This window comes from Erpetoichthys calabaricus, chromosome 18 (assembly GCF_900747795.2).
Source record: "Erpetoichthys calabaricus chromosome 18, fErpCal1.3, whole genome shotgun sequence".
Taxonomy (NCBI): domain Eukaryota; kingdom Metazoa; phylum Chordata; class Cladistia; order Polypteriformes; family Polypteridae; genus Erpetoichthys; species Erpetoichthys calabaricus.
Window position 1 is genome coordinate 85,069,609 of NC_041411.2, and position 20,578 is coordinate 85,090,186.

The 20,578-nt window shown below is 45.9% G+C and overlaps 1 protein-coding gene across 3 annotated transcripts in view; it reads right to left on the reverse strand.

Annotated features, from left to right (window-relative positions):
- Window positions 1-20,578, reverse strand: part of slc25a26 (solute carrier family 25 member 26) — a 71,233-nt gene that overhangs the window by 21,651 nt on the left and 29,004 nt on the right. Inside the window, exon 6 of one of the 3 annotated variants that reach the window (XM_028824330.2) lies at window positions 7,706-8,151. The exons of the other annotated variants lie outside the window; for them this stretch is intronic. Within the exon in view, the coding sequence (XP_028680163.1) occupies window positions 7,915-8,151 (237 nt within the window). The 3' untranslated portion in view covers window positions 7,706-7,914. Of the gene's footprint in view, window positions 1-7,705; window positions 8,152-20,578 lie in introns of those variants that run through there. 3 annotated transcript variants of the gene reach the window in all.

A 20,578-nucleotide genomic window follows, 5' to 3' on the forward strand; every position in this document is an offset into this window, starting at 1 on the left:
AAGACACCACTCTTGGTGTAGTGAATCATGACAGGTCTTATGAAGACCCTGGATTGGGGCGCCTTATGCCAAGTCAGACTTTTTGTCATGTCCCACCCCCCCAACATTAAGTCTTTTTTGGTTGATGAGGGTCAGAAGAGCCACATGAAGCCCACTGTGATTCCGAGTTGTATAACAAGAACATGTGACGACTTTGAGGGGGTGAAGCCTTTCTACAGACCCCGCATGTTTGGTTCAGAATGACAACAACTTCTCGATGGCCTCTGAGCAGATCCTTACGGATTTGATTTTACTGCTTTGCCACCGAGTTACAGATGGGGTTTAGGGTTTGTCCAGTGGATGGAAGTCGTGTCATAGGACAGGACAACTAAAAAGAGTCACTGTCACAGGGCCCTGCCACCACAATCATGTGTTTAAAACTCAGAACAGAGACCTGGAGGACCCCTAACCCCCCCCCCGCCCTTCAGGGGATAAAGCTCAAACTTGTCTTCTGTGCTGAAAGTCAACCCACTAAACGTCCGTTCTGAATACTCGTCGGCTAAAATGAGGCACTCGAGAGGCAGCCGGGACAGCCAACTGGTGCAGGCCAAGTGAAATGTGCGCTCTGGACAACTGGCAGGGAATGGCACATCTCTGATGGGCAATGTGGCGGGCAGTGGCCGCTAACACCTCAAATTCTTAATTAAAATCTGCAAGAATTACACGGAGGCCAAATCTCTCACGATGGGACATAAAGCCCAAGCTGGTTAATGAGCCGACTCCCACCAGGCTCGCCAGTGCTGATTAATTGATGAGCTGAGCCCCTGTTTGCTCTTCCATGTAAAACAGCTTTTGACAGACACCTGCCACAGCAAATTTGTTATCAGCCGAGACAGGAAGCAGCAGTGAGCAGAAATCAATGTCGCCGCCATCTGATGAGCTGACACACTGAAATCTCACAGGATGTCGGTCATCTTCCACAAAAAAAAACCTCTGGAGACCCTCTGCAGCCCACCGGAAAAAAAACCAAAAACCAAAATGAAAATGTGGAATGATGGATTAACTTGGTGGCAGTCAAAGACATAAACTAACAAACCGTCAAACTAATAAAACGAGAACGAGGAGCTGAATGGACGCGTCCTGCTCTGCTACACCCAGGGATGTTTGTTTAGTCGTCTTCTTGTTTTCATATTCGGTTATTAATTCGGTTTTTGCTTATTTTGTTGAAGCTGAACGGCCGTTTCTAATATTATGGCTTCTTACTTTGTGTCCATTTTGTCCTGCGTTTCTTTCCGCTGTCCGCCTGCCTGCCTTCATGTTTCTCGTCTTCTGTCCTGTCGCCTTAAGGCCAAGGGGCGGGGCCACCTGCTGATGCAGTGGGAGTGGGTGTGGCCCCAGCTCATGCTGGCTCTGGATTAAGGTGATGTGCTTTCCAGTTAATGACTGCTTAATTTTTATTACATTTAATTCTTTGTGAATTATCAGGACTCTTTTTTTTATCGTTTTTAATACAGTTTTAAGAGTAGAGGAGGTTTGCTGTGGTGGATCATTAATTGGCAAAGGCCGTCACACAAAATACATCACTTGACCGAAGAGGCAAACACGGATTTAAATACAAGAGAATAAATGTGAAAAATGTTGATAACTTTGTGTTTTTATTGGATGTCAGACCCCTCCGTCTGAAAATTGGATTTTTAAGCAGCATAATCAACTTGGCATCACTCAACAGCATCAAAAATGGAAAAGCCCGATCAGCGCTGAGTTGTGGGCTAATAAGACGAAGATAAGCCTGAGAGTACAAAGGACGACGAGGTGAAACGTGGAGAGAAAAACCAAACGCACACCATCAGTGAGGAGGAGGCACCATTAGACTTTACTTACTCACTCACCTTAGCATCAGAAATGGACTGAAACGTCTCATTGGCCCACGTACAAGAAGAACACCACCTGCATGCTGGAGAGACAGACGCTGCTGCCTTCCTTATACCAGTCCATCAACAGCAAGACCACCACACAGCAACGGCTGTGCAAAGATTGGACTATTGGAGGGCGAAAGGGGCACACAAACCTCAGCCACCACCAAACGGCACGAGATAGTCATGGGAGACCCAGCACTTCAGGGGGATCCCTGGTGCCACAGGGTGTGACCACTGGCAGGGCCAGGACAGCACGGGACTTGTATGCCACTAGAATAAGGTCACGCCTCCTGTTAGCTGGCAAAACTGTTACCCACTTACACCCCCTCCTGAGAACAAGTATTAGAGAGACCCCCCCCCACCCCCGATATCTTGGGGCGGAGGTGAGAGTTCAGATTTAGCCACCCAGTGACAGGTAATGGTGAACTGTCAGAAGCAGGCAGCTTTCATGCATTACTAGATAGAATGGCATTATGGGGAGGGGCTGGCTCTAGAGCGGACCCTGTACCCAGAAAGCACCAGTACTGTCCAGGCAAGTAGTGAGGGACTGTTAGATTAACAGAAGGTACAATGAAAGGAAAAAATACAACAGAGAAAAGGACAAAACAAAGAGGACGACAGTGCCCCCCAGGACCTACTGCAGTTACAGAGTGTATTGCTACTTAACTTCCTCCTTGCCAGACGAGACCCTGCCTTTGCCTCCGCTCCTCTCTGCACCCCAAGCTTGTCTGACTGACGAGGTGAAGACCCTTAAAAGGCCAATGCCGGGAGTAAGTCTCCAGTCTGGCAGGAAGCACTTGTGGTTCACCCCCATGTCTAAAGAGACACTGGCGCACACTACATTTCCCAGCAGCCTCTAGAGCACAGGTGTCAAACTCTGGCCCGCGGGCCAAATTTGGCCCGCCGTGTAATTTCATTTGGCCCGTGGGGCAATATCAAATTAACATTAGAGCTGGCCCACCGGTATTATACAGCGGCGGTGTTGCTGTAACACCGCATTCACTGCGAATACTACAAATCCCATAATGCTCTGCGGTTGTTTTGGCGCGCCAGCTTTGTGTCAGTAGATTTCTAGGAAGCAGCGTTCTTTCCAGACGTGCTGCGGCCCAATACTACAACTCTAGGTGTCACTGTTTTACCCCTACCAAAAATGACGAAAAGGAAGGGAGAAAACAGAACTTTTCGGGACAGGTGGGAGACAGAATATATGTTTACGTATCTGAAAGACAGACCTGTTTGTCTCGTTTGTGGAGCCAACGTGTCGGTACCTAAGGAGTACAACCTTAGGCGACACTATGAAACGAAACATCAGGACATGTACAAGGACCTGGACACGACTCAAAGGAGCCAGAAAGTAGAGGAGATGAAGAGAGGGTTGGTTTCACAACAAAATATGTTCAAAAAAGCCACAGCACAAAACGAGGCTGCTGTAAAGGCGAGTTATATCGTGGCAGAAGAAATCGCCAAATCAACCCGATCCTTTAATGAGGGAGAATTTATTAAAAAGATAATGCTGAAAGTTTGTGACCAAGTGTGCCCAGAGAAAAAACAGGCCTTTTCAAACGTAAGCCTGAGCAGGAACACAATAGCGGAGCGCATATGTGATCTTGCCACCAATCTGCATGACCAGCTGATGGAAAAGGGGAAAGATTGTTTCTTTTTCCCTCGCTGTGGACGAGAGCACTGACGCGTCTGATACTGCGCAGCTGTCAGTCTTCATCCGCGGTGTCGACTCAAAAATGTGTGTTACGGAGGAGCTTTTGGGATTTAAATCCATGCATGGCACAACCACAGGGACGGACATTTTTGAGGAGGTTTGCAAATGTGTAACTGAAATAAACCTGCCGTGGGATAAACTCGTGGGATTAACCACTGATGGTGCGCCAGCGATGAGTGGTAAAAAGAATGGTCTGGTGGGCAGGATGCGTGAAAAGATGCGGGAAGAGAACTGTGCAGGTGAGCTATCGGTTTATCACTGCATTATACATCAAGAGTCACTGTGTGCTAAAGCCCTAAAGATGGAACATGTTATGACCACAGTAACACAAGTTGTTAACTTTATAAGAGCCAAAGGTCTGAATCACCGCGAGTTTAAGTCTTTTCTGGAAGAGTTTGGTTCGGAACACACAGACGTGCCGTATCACACAGAGGTGAGATGGTTAAGCCGCGGAAAAGTACTGAACAGATTTTTTGAGCTGCGTGAAGAAATATGTCAGTTTCTGCAAAGCAAAGGGTAGGACACAGCAGAACTCCAGGAGCAAAAGTTTATGTGTGAGCTGGCCTTTCTGTCTGACATCGCAAGCCATCTTGATGCGCTGAACCTGCAGCTACAGGGGCGGGGCCGCATCATCACCGAGATGTACTCGTCAGTGAAAGCTTTTAAAGCTAAACTCTGCCTGTGGGAGAATCAGCTGCTGCAAGGAAACCTTGGCCATTTCCCCTGTTGCCAAACCATAAATACGCAGATCTCTACCGCCGTGTGCGCACAGTTTGCTGAAAAACTCAGTGTACTCGGCGCTGAGTTTAACCGACGATTTGGCGACTTTGATGGTCAGAAATGGAGATTTGAACTGCTTAGTAATCCCTTCGCAGTCGATGTGGAAAAAGCACCAACTAACATTCAAATGGAGCTGATTGAACTCCAGTGTGATGACACGCTGAAGTCAAAGTATGATGCTGTTGGCGCCGCACAGTTTCCACAACACATCCCTGACACAATGCCTCAGCTCCGCACCCAAGCTGCTCAATTGCTCTCCATGTTCGGCAGCACTTACCTATGTGAGCAACTTTTCTCCTCAATGAAGATGACGAAAACATCTCACAGGGCACGTCTCACTGATGAACACCTTCGTTCGATAATGAAGGTTGCCTCAGCTCAAAGCCTGAGCCCCGACACTGATGAACTAGCATCCAAGAAAAGATGCCAGGTGTCTGGCTTGAACACACCATGTTAGATCAGTGTGTCGCAAACTGAACAGTAAAAAGGCCTGAATGATTGATTTATGTATTAGCCAGTGGAAAAAGTTTATGTTGATATTTAGCAAATTGAAAAGAGGCATTCATTTTTTATTTAAATGTTATTTAATATGCCATTGATGTTTCTTCGTTTGTTCTTTGACAGTTGATTTTGCACTATTAAGTTAAGTTAAGCTATAAGCAAGCATGGCTTGTTCCATATTCAGAGTTAAAGCAAATCAGTGTAGCAAACTGAGCAAAAACATTTTATTCATGCACTCTTCTCTTGCTACTTCAAGGCTTGAATGTTTGATTCATTCATTATTGTTATTTTGTTTTCAAATGTATTTATTAGCCTGTGGAAAAAAGTTTATTTTGATATTTACCTCAGAAGGCTGCAAATAGAAAAGAGGCATTCAATTTTTATATTTAAACATGAAACTCGGGTTTGCATGTCATTATAAAGTTATATAAGCCTTGCTTGTTCAATTTTCAACGCAAAACTTGTTTGGGTGCCTATTAAAAGGTAATTTTTTTCAACCTTGGCCCGCGGCTTTGTTCAGTTTTAAATTTTGGCCCACTCATTATTTGAGTTTGACACCCCTGCTCTAGAGTATGTGATGTACACCACTGCTGCCTCCTAGTGGACTGGGGGAATGCAGCTTGTTTTGAAGCAGCTGGTGGCCAAAAAGTATCAGCATGGCATCCTAATCGAGATAAAGGCACCCCTACTGGGATGTGTACTGCTGTATGCCTTTATCACAGATTGATGGAACAAATGGCTGTCTGTCCAAGGAGAAATTCAGCTTTTATTATATTAAATATTGTAACAAACAACAAGACCCGCCCCCACCCCCCCGACACAAAGAAAAAAATAAAATCTGACATGGCTAATGAAAAGACCAGCGAGGTGCTAAATTAGAGCATGATGACACACCAGCTCACAATCAAGGAGTCCACTGGGGGGGCTCTGCTCGTCACGGCACCGGGGGTTGGGTGTGTCAGAGCTTCACAGGACAGCCGACAGTAAAGACGCAGTCATTTCACCTTCAGAACCACAAAAGCAACTTAAAACATGTGCAGCAGACACGGGCCTAAAGACATTTTGGGCATCAGGGGATCAAAAGCTTACTGTAGTTAAGCAAAGTTCATGAAGTCGGCCAAGGCACACACTGCATGCGGAGGTGCTGCCAGCGAGACAAGGGGACGTCGACTTCTCCTCTGAAGTGTGAGCCGCTCGTGCACAAGTCAGACTGACAAACCAAACTCACCGCGGCGGCCTTACAAGGTACGAACGAGGAACCTGCGCCCAGCAAGGCGAGCAGACATCAAACAGCATGTCGCTTAAGAGTCCAAGGTTCAGAGAGCCAAAGCCCAGGCGGCCCCCATTTATTATAAACAACAAGCCCAATTAATCAGCTGCACTTGCTGTTTCTGTGACACGCATGCCATAACATTTCTGAGCAGACGAGGGCAGCGAAACGCCAATGTAAACAGGGCTGGGCTGAGGAGATGGAGCGCGTGCGCAAAACAATTTCATTCTTGCCAGTTTTTGTCAGGACGCACTCCTTTCATGCAAAGACAGCAGGGCTGCTTGAAACCTCTCAAGGCAGGGGACACCGGCTCTGGGGAGTTAGGCCAACTTACAAGGTCTGCTCTGGAATGTATGCAGGGGACCGTCGTCACCGATGTGTGCAACAAGAAAAGACAATGGCGTTTGTAAAGTGAGAAGATCCTGTAAAGTGCCATCCCTGTTTGACATGAGGGAGCTGCCATTAGGACTCAATCACACAGGCTGGGGAGGTGTTAGGGCACCGTAAGCACCTGAGGCCGAAGGTGAAGGAAATGAAGTTGCGTCCTCAGTGCCACAGCACACCATTTGTGGAATTCACTGAATGGGTTTTTTAGGCCATAACCCGATTTCCCAGCAGGCCTCAGTGTGCTGCCCCTCCATTAAGTCGGAGAGCTGCACTTGCCTCTGCGATGTCAGGGAGGACACAACACCCTCACAGCTTCTCAGCGGACTTTCCGATCCCATAGCGAGCAGCCACAGCACTGCAAGGACCCCGCATTTGGGCTGCCATTCAATACGGGACATCCGAGATGAGGCTCTGAATAGACAAGTGAGACTCCATCATGTGAAGGATTAGTCCACTATGTGGTACCCTGTGGGTGGAGCCTTAAGAGGCGGAGTCAGTCTGATGTCATCACTGAAGGGCTGCCCCCTCCTCCTCAGCCTTTATGTTCCAAAGGTGACCCTTGGGTGTCCCACTGCACTTCTACTCCATTGTCCAGTTTATTGGGTTTCCTTTCTTCTGTTCTTGGTTTCTGATTATTGCATCGCATATCATGAATTTGCTGTTTTTGCCTTTTCAGTCCTTCCACAAATCTGTGCTTAATTGGATTTAAATAAAAAAAATCCAAAAATCGTCCTTGCTAAGCTAGAAGGGCATTTTCTTTCTTTTTTTTTTCTTTTTTAAAATAAATTTTGGTGGTCTTTCAAATTATATAAGGCAAGGCGCCCCTACAGGCCTGGGTAGGCCGTAACCAGTCAGTAGAGTTTGGGGTCAGGCTATCTGGGGTAGGCCTGGTCACAGCTGTGCACTCAAAACACTGGAATCGCTCCTACGTTGTGCCCGACAACTGCTGGCATCGGCTCCAGCTGTAATGAAACTGGATGAGTGGATGTTTCATGCCGGGGGTCCTCCATTCAATCTTTATTAAAAGGGTCTTTTTGTAATTCTAATGAGTGTTGTTATTATTTATTTCACAGCAACAAAGCCTGCAATTTCAACTGCTACTGCAACTGTCAGGTCGGATCAGGACTTTATTGATCGATTTATTGCTCATTTTTTTATTCACCTCAGAGTTAACAATCAGAGCAGAAGGGAGAAGATCTCAATCTCCACTACAATCCATCCAGAGCAGGCCTCGTCATCACGGACCCCTCTCCGATTTCACTCCAGGCCGGAGTCCACCGTGTACGACTTCCCAGTTGTCTTCTTGCTTCTTCTCGGCTCTGAAGATCTCGACTTAAGGGCATTACCTGGCAGTAAACTGGAGATTAGCCTCGGCATGTGCGCTTCCTGCTTCGTTTGCATCTCTGATGGCTCTTTGTTAAACGGGGGGCACTGTAATGATTTTGCCATCTGACACACATCTGCCTCTTGTTACACAATATCTTCATTCTTCCATAGCTGGCGTTGGCTGCGTAGGGTTTCTGCTTTTGTATTAAAAAACGCAGCGTAATATTTATGGAATTCAAGCATGTGTTCACTTGACGAAATGCATTACTGAAGTACTGTGAAGCAAACGGAAACATAAATTAGCAATTAGGGCTTAATGGCCGCTCAGGAGTTTATACAGCATTACCGTTTTGAAGTGTTTACCACGCCAGTAGAATCCTTTTGGTTACTCAAACAAACAAACGTGAAGCAGAAGTGACGTTCAAGATGCACGGCAGACTGAGCAGCTTCTTTATTTCCACGTTTAGCCATTGCGGATTACGATTTAACGCACGGCGGTTTTCTACAGTGTTGTACCAATTGTGTTTATGACTGAATTGTTTTACTTCTTGATGAGCTAAGGCTCAAGGGGCTTGGGGACGAGTCTGCAAGTGTTCTATAGTGGCCCCCCGCTTAAACCCCATAGAACACGCATGGACGCTTCTCACCCAAACTAACGGCCCTCGAGGGGATCCACTAGGGGATCAACTGGCCAAACCCAGTCCTGCAAATCTTCCATAAAGAACTCAACCGAGGGTCTGAATAGTCCTACATTTACAAACCTTTCTTAAACCCGTTTTCCCTTTGTCGTTGTGGCCTACCGAGTGTAGATTTACGGGTAAAAATGACAAATGTATCCACTTAAAATTAAATATGCAACACAATAAAGGGAACAGACAGCGACGGGTCTGAAGGGTAATAAAAGCCTGTAGAGATGCCAACTAGGCCCGGCTGGCCGATCACATCAGCGCAGCATGCAAAAGAGAAAGCAACGGCATCACAGGGAACGCTCGCATGCCCGTCCACATCAGCACCCGACACCTCTGACGTGAGGGAGTTGGGTCACAGCTGGACTCTGACCCACTGCTGATGTCCCACCCTGTCCTAAAACACAAGGACGGCACTTCATTCTGTCTGAAATTCCTTTATAAAATGATGGAAGATGAATAAGCCAAGCGCCTGCCTTGTTGAAACGCCGCACTTCAAGTGTCCTCTTCTAGTCTCTATGCATACACAGTAACCGGCAGAGCTGAGCAAATCACCGGGCTTCACTTTGTGGATGAACACCAGAACAAAAGGACAGGCCACCACTCCAAAGTAACATCAAGCCAAGACGTCAAGGCCTCCTAAAGACCTCATACCCACTGAAAAACATGCAGGTGGCACCGAGGCGCAAGACCCCCAAGTGAAGATTTCAAGCCTAGTGGTCACTGTAAGGGTGGGCTTGGCATGTTCTTGTGTCTGTGTGGGGTGTTTGTGGTTTTCTGTCCACATTAAAGACTGTGATTCTAAAGTATGGCGCAGAACTGGGTGAAGTGGGCTTGAGAATGCGTTACGTAACTAGAGTGACAGGCACAGAGCGCCACATCAGCCAAGGTTCCTTCAGAGAGACTCAATGGTGTGACTGTGCAGGGGGGCGCTGACCCCCTCCCCCTGTTTGTTCAGCAGAACGTCTGCAAGGCGAGAAGGGTTCTGCCGCCCCCCCCCACCCAACATCTCCTTCAGTGCCCGCTGCTCCCCTCTGCTCTTCTCCACTGACATCACAGTTCAATATTTTCCTCTCGCCACAGCGTTTCCCACAGATGTTTTTAGTCCACAATGGCTGTTACTTGAGCTAAAATAAATATTTATGTCAACTTAATTAAACAGCAAATACTTCAGCAGGTGCATCTGCAGTAAAATTCTCAACTGCCAAGCGATTTTGTGCAACGTCACTCAGACACACTGCAATGTAAAGGGGGCTTCAAAGGCAACGGCGAACATCAACATGTGGCAACCTCTTCATTAAAATAAGAGTTAAAAATGAAGACATTACTATGTAAGGTAACCAGTATTAAAAAAAAAGGAATCCTTTATCCTACAAGTAAGCGATGGAAACTTACACCCCATATACCATATCATCCGAATATCTCGATAGGAACACAAGCTGCTTACGTCTGCACATTGTACCAAGCTATCTGGGTTGTCAGATAATGAAGACTTGGGAGCACAAACAATTGAACACAAGTAAACATAAAGCAGGACAGGTAGAGGTAGACATGTGAGAGGTGGTCTGAAACTTCAAAGTACCCCTTAAGAGAAAGACCTGGGAGTGGTAGCAGACAGCTGGACAGCACCAAGATGCCATTAGGAAGGCTAACCGAATGTTTGGTTATATAGTGCCCTGATGTCTAAGGGGGCCTTCACTTGCCTGAAGGTTTGGTGCTCACATTAGGTCAGGTCAGGCTGGGGGGCAGGCACTGTCGCCACTCCCACCACACAACAGCTCAGGATCCTGGTTGGCAACCCACCCCAGGCAGACAGAGAGTCCAGTCCTACTCTCTGGAGATGACCTTCTATCTGCTGCAGCCAGGTGTTAGGTGTGCGCCCCCTTTGCCTGGTCCAGCCACTCAGATCAGCCTCGGGTAATGGCGCCACATGGCCAAAGTGCCGTAACGGAGGCTCCCTCACAACGCAGGTCATGTGCCTCATTTGGGACTTCATGAGCAACACAAAGTCAAACCAGTGGCCCCCAAGGATTCTCTGAATAGACAGTACTGAAAGGTCACTGGATAGGTTCATATCTCACAATCATCTAGCAAGACAGGACTAAACCCCCCCCCCCCGACCTCATGACCCTCCATGCTTTCCCAATCCGTCTACTCACTTCATAGGAAGAGTCACCAGAGATGTCACTGCCAAGGTCAGTAAACCTCTCGATGCGGTCAGCACTCTCTGTGCACACAGTCATACTGCTGATCGCCATGCCCAAGAGGTCACCTAAAGCCTGAATGTTGGTTTTAATCAGGACCCTCGCAATCCCAGTCACTCAAGAATCCTCACTCAGTCTCTCGAGACCCCCATTCAGAGCCTCCATTGAAGATCACAGCCTTGTCAGCAAAGTCAAGATCCGTGCATCTCTCTTCACCAACAGATGCCCCAAAGCCGCTGGACCCCACGACCTTGCCCAACACCCAGTCCATGTGATCACTGAACAGAGTAGGAGCAGAACACACTGCTGACGGACGGGTCTGCCTCCAGTCTGCACAGCACTCACAGTACCAGTGTACAGGCCGGCCATGATATCCAGCAACTCTGAGGAGATGCCACGAAGTCTCAGGATGTCCCACAGGGCAGCTCGATCAACTGAGTCGAATGCTTTATGAAAATAGACAAAGGCTGTAAAGAAACTATCAATATTCGCGTTTGCACTCCATGAGAACCCCCAGTGCCAGGATGCGGTCGATGGTAGACTTCGGTGTAAAACCAGACTGTTCCGGTCGCTAGTAGGTAAGCAAGTGATCACGGATCCTATTGAGGACGACCCTAGCGAGGACCTTACCCGGCACCAACAGCAGTGTTATCACCCTTCCCTTTCCAGATAGGGACGACAAGTCCCACGTTCCAGTCAGTTAGGATGATACCACTCTCCGAAATAGAAGCAAAGACTGTTTGCAATGCCAGGAGGACAGCATTACCACCAGCCTGGAGAAGTTCACTCCAGATACCACAGATCCCTGCAGCCTTGACTCCCCTCAGCTGGTTCACCGCCTCTGCTATCTCAGTGAAACAGCTAATTGGAGGATCAGCCTCAAAAAACGCAGACCTGAGATATCCAACATCCTTAAATAAGGGTCAGCTTAAAACAGCTGCTCAAAAGTAGCCAGCCCACCGGGTCACAACTGCAGTGTCATCCGTAAGGACCGTTCCATCAGCCTCCCTGACTGCGACTCTCTGATTAACAGGTTTGGATGTGCGTAACTCTTTAATTCCTCTGTAAGTAGGACGTTTGTCGCTAGACCATAGATGGTGTGTCACTTGCTCACAGTTTCCTCTAATACACAACCTTCAGGGTCATGTTACAGAGGGTCTCCCACATCACATTAAGATCAGCGGTCGCACCCAAGTCCGCAAGTTCCTCACACAAACTGCGTGCAGGCCCAGGTTTGGCCAGTCCAGCCTCATTCTCCTAGCAGGTGGTAGCCCACTGGACCTCAGCTGGATCTTCAGAGTAGTAACAACAAGTCTGTAGGTCTGAATTCACAAACTGGGCTCTTCTGTAGGAGCCTCTTGCGTCGGCCCACGAGGATGTGATCGAGCTCCTTCACCGCACCACCAGTATTGGGAGTGTCCACATTAGAGAAAAATCAGGAGTCATCTCACCACGACTCTCTCGTATACTCAGATATGGGGAAGGATATTTGAGGAGTGAACCGCGAGATAATGATTATATTTTTATATTATTATGTACATTAAAGAACCATCAACATCAAATAAATATATTGAACAATTATTATAAAAGTAAAGTTGAATAAATCGGACTCTGCAGCTGCATGAACAGCAGCTAAAGAACCACTTCAGGTTAGTGGAATTAGTGCTAAAGTTGATAGAAATCTATGTTTTGTACCTAATACTTGTATTCAAAATTTGGTTGAACTAAGTGAAAGCACACTCAAGGTACTGTGTTTATATACACACACACACACATCACACTCAGGGAGGTCTAAAATGTCAAGATTCATCAAACATAAAAAAACGTCTAAAGTCAAACGTCAAGATTCATCAAAATCTCAACAACAATAGAAGCCCAACGAATGTTTTCTTTTAGGTGGACTGAAAACAAAAAAAAGACAGCATTAAAACACAACACAATTCCAACAAAAAAATAATCAACTTCCTAGCGAGTTAAGCCAAAGACTCTCTCTGTCCGGCACTTTGACAAGAAATGCTAAAAGGCCTCAATTGCAAACACATGTTACCAGAGATCATTACGTGGTTGAGTTAGACAAACAAACAGAAATTTGTGGGAAAAAAAGGAAAAAAATTCCGACCCAGAAACTTGGAACACCAGGGCATGTGGAATGAGGAAGAAAATGAGACGAGGACAGCGAGGAACGCAACCTGCCGCTCCGGCCTTTGATTCCGATTTTTAGATGCACGGACGTTCAAACCAAAGTAAAAGCCCTAAAAGGTGAAATGCGCCTTGAATCCAACGCAAGAATCTCTTCGTGTGTGTCAAATCAGCATAAAAAGTGAACAGGCTGGGGAACAACAGGGGACATCCAAACCAAAATGACGCTTGTCCTGTTCTTGGGTAATTTTTTATTTATTTAAGTAAATATAATTCTAAATGTTAAACTTCTGGAGTTTTGCCCAAATAGGGCAGTGTAAGGATTATCTGGTCAATGCGTCCGATATATGATATGACATATGATACGATACGATACATTAGCTGGCCCTGTCAACATACATCATGGACTATCGGCCTCCTGTCACCTCCTTAAGAAGAATTTAAACGTGTAATGTGGACAAGGTGACAAAATTGACTTGGGATGTTCACAAAGCCTTCAACACGGTCGACATCAGAGGTCCCCGGAGCTCAAGGTGGTTAAACAGTAGGAAACACAGAGGAGGAGGAGGAGAACAGGAGAATGGAGTGACATCAGCGAGGTCCCGCAGGATCTGTCCTGGGAGCCTCGGTTACTATTTTAGTTAGTAAACCTATGAAGTTCATAGAGGACACTAAAATTGGAGTAATGGCAGACACTGAGGTGGCAAAAAATACAAATGAGAAAGACGGGGACCAGGCAAATACTTGAAAAAATGAAGGTCAATGTAGAAAAGTGGAATATGCTTAATTATAAATACAAGATCGACACCGACTAACAGGAGGACCCCTCTGAAAAGGATTTAGGGGTTCATGTCGACACAACGGTCTCATTCTCTAATGTGAAGGAGACTAAAAGTCAAATGAGACGTTTGCCGATGTCATAAGACGTGTTGAACATAAGCCGAGGGATGTTGTGCTTAGACGATACGACGCACTTGTGACGCCACATCTGGGGTCCTGGGTACAGTTCTGGTCACCACGCCAACAAGACAGACAGCAGAGGAAAGGAAACAGGTGCATCATGGGACTGATGGACACGTCCCATTGTGACAGACTGTGAGAAGTAAACCTGTTTAGTCTCGAACAGGGGACATGGCGTGGGGACCTCATCCAGGTCTTTGAAATCCTCTAAGGCCTCGATAAAGCAGACCCTGCAGAAATTGTACAACGGTGAATCACGTACTCGAGGACACCATTAAGGGGAAGAGCATTTAGGACTGAAGACAGAAAACACTTCCTTATACACAGAATTGTGGGAATCGGAAACAAAACTACTAGGTTCATGGAGTCGACACTGAAACCTCGACTGGGTGAGCCAGTAGATAAATAAGCGGGCGACAAGTGGGCTGAAAGGTCTCCTCTCATTCAGAGAAGTTCTAATGTTCTTCTGTGTGTTTATAGCCGTATTACTGCATTCGGTCTTGTGCTACATTTTGGCCCAGAAGCACGTGTGTCACTTCTCAAGAGGGTGGACCCACAGTCGGCCATACCCAGGACGTCCTTTGTGACACGCTTACTGGAGGGCGTTATTCTTGACACATCAATTCTAAAGGGTGTGTCTTATATACAAATATAATGCATTGTATTTTCATTCCAACAACTGGTGTATACGTCCAACACTATAACCTAATAAAGGGCATTTTAAAATAAAAATGATACAATAGAGAAAACAATGCCTGTTCTAGAAATTAAAAAAGGACAGAGAAAAACCATTCAGTCCCACTGGAGCCCCCTGACTGTCTCACAGAGTGAAGCCTAAAACTCCGGTCTGGCAGGCCAGCGTGCTCTCTTTACAGCTGTAATGTTGAATTTCTTATTTATTTCCACTCCAATTTCACTACATTAACGTGTGCAGATCTTCTGAATGTTTGGTGGACTCTAACAGGACTTGCACTCCCGCGGTTGTTTCTTTTTATCACATTACAGTGTCTGTATGTCTGCTGCCTCAATTACACAGCAGTGCTAATGTTTATCATGCGCCAGCTGTTGGAATGAAAGACACCACACATTTCATGGCTTCATGCATCACAAAATACGCTCCAAACATTAATGCTGTTTTCTTGTTCTGATCAAATCTTTCATCAAGTGGCACAAATGACATTTAGCTAAAACAAACCCACAGGTTTGTGCCACTGCCTGCACAAACGGTCTTGTTCAGTATTCAGGCTTTAAGACAGGTTAAAGAGAAGGCCATTTCAGTGTGAGCTTGTCAGGGTTCAGGCTCATGGTGTATGACTTACACACTTTAAAATGTTAAAACTGTGAGTCAATGCCAGGAGTCGTCACATGGCAGGTCTGCGGATGGACACATCTGAACTGCTGCCAGCTTCAGATCCAACGAGGCCATGAAAACCCATCCAGGGATTGGCTTAAAAGCAAAGCCATTAGACAATTCATTGGAATAAGAAGAAAACGTATGTGATTCAAAGACTCCACCCGTGCTGTGCAATGCTTTGCCAAGACAGCCTTGGAGGACATGGAGAGATGGAGTTGGGGAGGCTTCTAGTCTGGTCAGCCACAGGCTTGAAAAACACACAGCAGGACAGACGGGTGCAGGCCTAGTAATTCATAAACATTTATGGAGCCCAGTTCTTATTAACTCGGACCACAGCATCGTTTGCAGTTGTAAGAATGTGGCGAGTCGCACATGTTATGTAAGGCCAACATCAAAATTTAAAAGCGTAAATCATGGCGGAATGATCACATGCAGTTCTTCTCTCTCACACACACAGGGAGGGCAACGAAAAGATAACAACAGAGTTCAACAATTCTTTATGTGAAATCACCAGGGCCAGATGTGTTTAGGAAGACTGCAGAATGACACGCACTCCGGGGGGATCGACAGGGACAGATGTGTTTGCGCTGCTTCATCACACCCTTTAAACCAAAACACACACATATGGAGGTCTCCATTCCGCAACCAATTTTAGGGTCTTGGACTAAGCGAAAATTCTAGTGAAAGACCACCCAGACCCTCTGGATTTTGCCTATTGGACAAACACTGGGGTGAAAGATGGCGCCATTCATGATCTGTCTGAACCACACGACTGGGCAAAGCTGGCAGCACACCGAGGTGGTTTCTCGATGTCTGCGGTGCCAACTGGTAAAGGAGAACGTCCGTATTTTTTCCTATACAAAGACGGTATACGGCATTCAAAGTGGTGCCCTAAAAGTCAAGTGTTTTGTATAAATTTAAAGAAATCTCGCGCCCGCACTGGCATTTTACAATGGAAGGTACGGTGAATTTTAGCAGGCTTCCCTCTCTCTGCCCAAAGAAATCCCACTAGAGCAGAGTCCCGCAGCTGGCATCCATGTTCATCAGGCCTGCTCTTCAGCTAGACGAACGCTGTGTATGTTTGAAGTACCCATAAGGCATTGCCAAAGTGTTGAATTGTGTCCGCTTCTATCCATTACTATTACTGTGTAATTTTCAAATTGCCTTCCCTGCTCTACTGGGATTTCAAATCCATTCTGCAGAAACTGGACAGGCACCTCAAAATACGGGACAATCTGTTAGTGACCAAGGGACCACCTTCATCTGACACAAATCGGCCACTCATTCCCTGTCATCCTGACGGACTCGTTATACCCTGATGTCACAAATGGCTTCAGCAGACCCCCGTGACCCTGGTCAGGATTACGTGGCTTAGAAAATGACCGACCGATAACACCCGGCCCAGTCAGGCCAGACAGCCTTCCTCGGGATCATTGCCCCACGTAACAAACACGTCAGTTTAAAATAAGAATATTATTATTCTTGTGGTATTTCAAGCTCTATGGCTGCTCAGGGCAAACAAGAGGAGCTCTGGGTTCTTGCAAATTCATGAAACACAATACACCCACTAAACTGGTACAAGTGAAATTTTAAGTGTGGTAAAGTCACACATGAATTTTGTTGCCCTACCAACAGCAGAGCGGTGGCCAAGGAGTCCACACCATGACGGCCAGGTCGCCTGGGATGAGGCCCTTCAAAGTGAGTTTTGAATATTCCACTTCCATTATGCCACAGCTCTGTACAACACAATGAAATGCACGTAAAGGCTGGAGCCACCGGTGGCACAATGACAGAGCAAAACACACACCGAGAACCCTGAACGACAAGGACTTGACTTCATGAACACTTTTGGTTGTATCTTACAGCTTGTGGACCACTGAAATCAGCTTTAAATCTCCCTGTCATGTATCATTTTATTACAATTGCCTGTTTTGTGCTTTCCTCTCCTGTTAGGAGTTGTAGGTACCAGGAGGGAAGGACACATGTTAACAAGTCCACCAGGAGCAGTTCACCCCCCCACACACAACAGATGGCAGGTTTTCTTAAAGGCTGGACCACTTCAGGCTGCCATGGGATTTGGAGTCTGGAGATGTAGCCCTGTCGTGGTCTTTGGGAGATGCCAGAGGGCACTGCCAGGGAAGGACCACCCTGGTACCATGCACAACTTGGAAGTGCTTCGGAGGTCTGAGACAGGAAGCCCGAAACAGTTTCTGGGTCACTTAGACCGAGTCAGAGGGCAACACTCAACTGGAGGTGGAAGGAGAGAAGGCGACTTTGTGCAGTTTTTGGGCCGTGTTTCTTGGTTTGTGTGAATGTTGGATGATAAAATCCATAATTTGAACCTGTGACTGAGTTGGGTATTACTGGGGCTGGGGCTCAGTGCTGCCCCCAACTGGGCACAAAGTATACAAATTCATTACAACTACAACTGAACACCTGGGACCTCATGCATAACGCCATACTTAGAATTCACACTAAAACATGGCGTAAGGACAAAAGCGGAAATGTGCGTACGCACAAATAAATCCAGATGCATAAATCTGTGAGTTCCGACAACTTCCACGTTCTTCCGCTCCATAAATCCCTGTCAGCGTGAAAAATAACGCACGTGCACATGCCTGCTGCCACTCCTCAAACTCCTCCCATAATTACGCCTCTTTGAATATGCACATCAATATAAATAGCCCTTAAGCTCAGTGTTCTGTGAAAAGGCAATGGCAAAAACACGGGGGGAAATAATTTCAGTGAATACCAAATGGAGGAAAAGAAAAACATATTACTATTTGTTGGTTTAAACAGTGGAATAAACAACAAAAGAAAGTTGATCGAGTGACACAGAGTGTCAGAGAAACTCGACAGCTCAAGTTCACAAAGTCGTCCAGTGCCCGAAATAGAAAAAAAGAAGTTGTCAGATATCAAAGGCGCCATGAAAAGGCGAGTCGTAGCCCACCGTCCGAGTGTCATATGAAAACTTATTAGGGTACAGAGAAAAAAAAAAATAGGCACACAGTGGGGAAAAAAGCATAAAATGTTAATGTCGAAAATGTCGAAATTTCCACTTTAATCACGCAGTTTATTTTGTCATTAAAGTAGAACATTATAAACTTCATCTTTAAATCGCTTAAATTTACTAGTTTCTCAAATCCCATCGTAACTAAAGCAGCACGTTAAATGCTTTGTTTTGTATTTGATCTTCTATGTGCTCGGTGTGTGTGAATCACTACGTGCTTCTTAAACGGGATTTCTCTTCCTCCGACAGGACACAGAAACCATTACATTCATGATATTACAGCTCGCTGAATAATTTAAATACTGAGATGTATACATGATATCATTTTCATGATGATAGGAGTTAAAGCATGTTATTAAACATGGGAACACGGTGGTGCGGTGATTGTTCATGCCTCACGCAAGATGCTTGCTGTGCCGTGCACGACCTTCGATGGAATAATTTATTGCAGCAGTACTGTCACAAACGTACTAACCCCCAATTCTTGTCCTTACTTTTCTTTCTCCAAATACAGAGCTGATTGTGTGGCGATTGGGTAATAGACGTTAAGCCATCTGTAAGGTTAGAACGCCAATTCTTTAAAACTTTTAAGGAACATTGAAATATCTTCGTAGTACATGTTTAATTATTCTATCCATTTATCCTTCCAGAGTCGCGCCAGCCCTAGAAAGAATACAGCGTGAGGCAGGAACAATCCGTGAACGGAGCTCCAGCTCCTCACTAGCACTACAGCACTGTGTCCTCACATGTTTAATTATTAACAATATAGATTATTTAAATGAAGTTAAAGTTTTATCTGTATAATATAATAAACATTTTGCTGCATTTTATCTTAAAAATGATATAGTCATCATATGTAAATACGCACTTTATAAAGTGTCTCAGGTTGTGCAATATTATAACTAACGCAAGTTTACAGTGAGGTAATTGTACTTATAAGTACAGACAGTTCTACCAGGAGCACTTGATGGACTGATTGAGTGCGCTTAGAGTTCTTGGGATGAAACGGTTTGCGAACCGCAAGGTCCGTACAGGAAAGGCTCTGAAGCATTTGCCATATGAGAGCAGTTCAAATAGACAGCATGGCTGAGGCAGTGTGTGCTTGATGCTGTATCCCAATAATTCTCTTTCTGATCAGCTGCTGTACAGCTGTGATTCACACTCGGATACAGTGATATAAATACTCCGAGTGGTGCAGCGAGAGTAATATGGAAAAAGATGATCTGCTGTGGCAACCCCTAACGGGAGCAGCTGAAAGAAGAAGGTGGTGGTGGTGCAGTGAGAGTAACGACGCTAAAGCAGCTATGGTATTTAGAATACTTTGACCATTCTGTGGACCATTATATTGTTACAGGTTAATTACAATCAGATGTATTAAACAATATGTGGTTAATTTCAAAGTATTTATAAAGCTGCGTCAGGGATGTGGATCTAAAAAAAGAAAGGGAAACCACACTGGAACAGTAGCACTGTTTTGACGCTGGATGCCGCCAGCCTGCAAAACCGAGCAGAGAACTTGGGTACGCCAAGCATTTAGCTACCGTGAAAATTAGGGATGCACCGATACCACTTTTTTGGAAAACGAGTACGAGTACTTGCATTTCAGTACTCGCCGATACCGAGTACTTAATAAAAACATGATTTAAATTTACAGGTAACAGCTTTAGTCATATAATTTAACAAAAAAAACAAACTCTCGTCTATCCACTGGGAGGTTAGGCTAATTAGCGACACGGGGCTAACACTGCTTGTCCAAATATCCGTGGTGAAACTAAACGCAGAGGAGGCTTGCAGTAGGCTGTGGATATGTTTTTTCACGGAGTCGTGTAGTTTAGGCAGCTCCGTGTCAGTCATGTAGCGGTGGCTTGGGACATCATATCTGGGCTCCAGAACATGGAGGAGACGCAGGAATCCCACATTTTCTACCTCCGAGTGGCTGGTCACTCAATGCAATGTACTCGATAATTGCCTGTGTTATTTTCACAGCACGTGGATTGTCTCTGGACATTTTCTCTCGTCTTGCAAGAGTTTGCTGCAGCGTGGGTTGTGTTGGTTTAGAAGCGTGGGTAAACTCTTTGTACTCGTTGTGTTGGGATTTTAGGTGCTTGATTAAATTACTTGTGTTAAATGCGCTACCTTTTGAGCCTCCTCTGGACAATTTCGCTGAGCACAATTTGCAGTCCGCCTTTGTTTTGTCGTCTTCATTCACTTTGAAATAGTTCCACACGGCTGACATGTCTCGCCTTCTCCCCGCTCTGAGCTGCAGCCGGGGCCTGGGGGCGGGCACTCGGCGCCTGTGATTAACCCCTTACACGCCGCTCAAACATAGACATTTCTCAGACCGTGGTA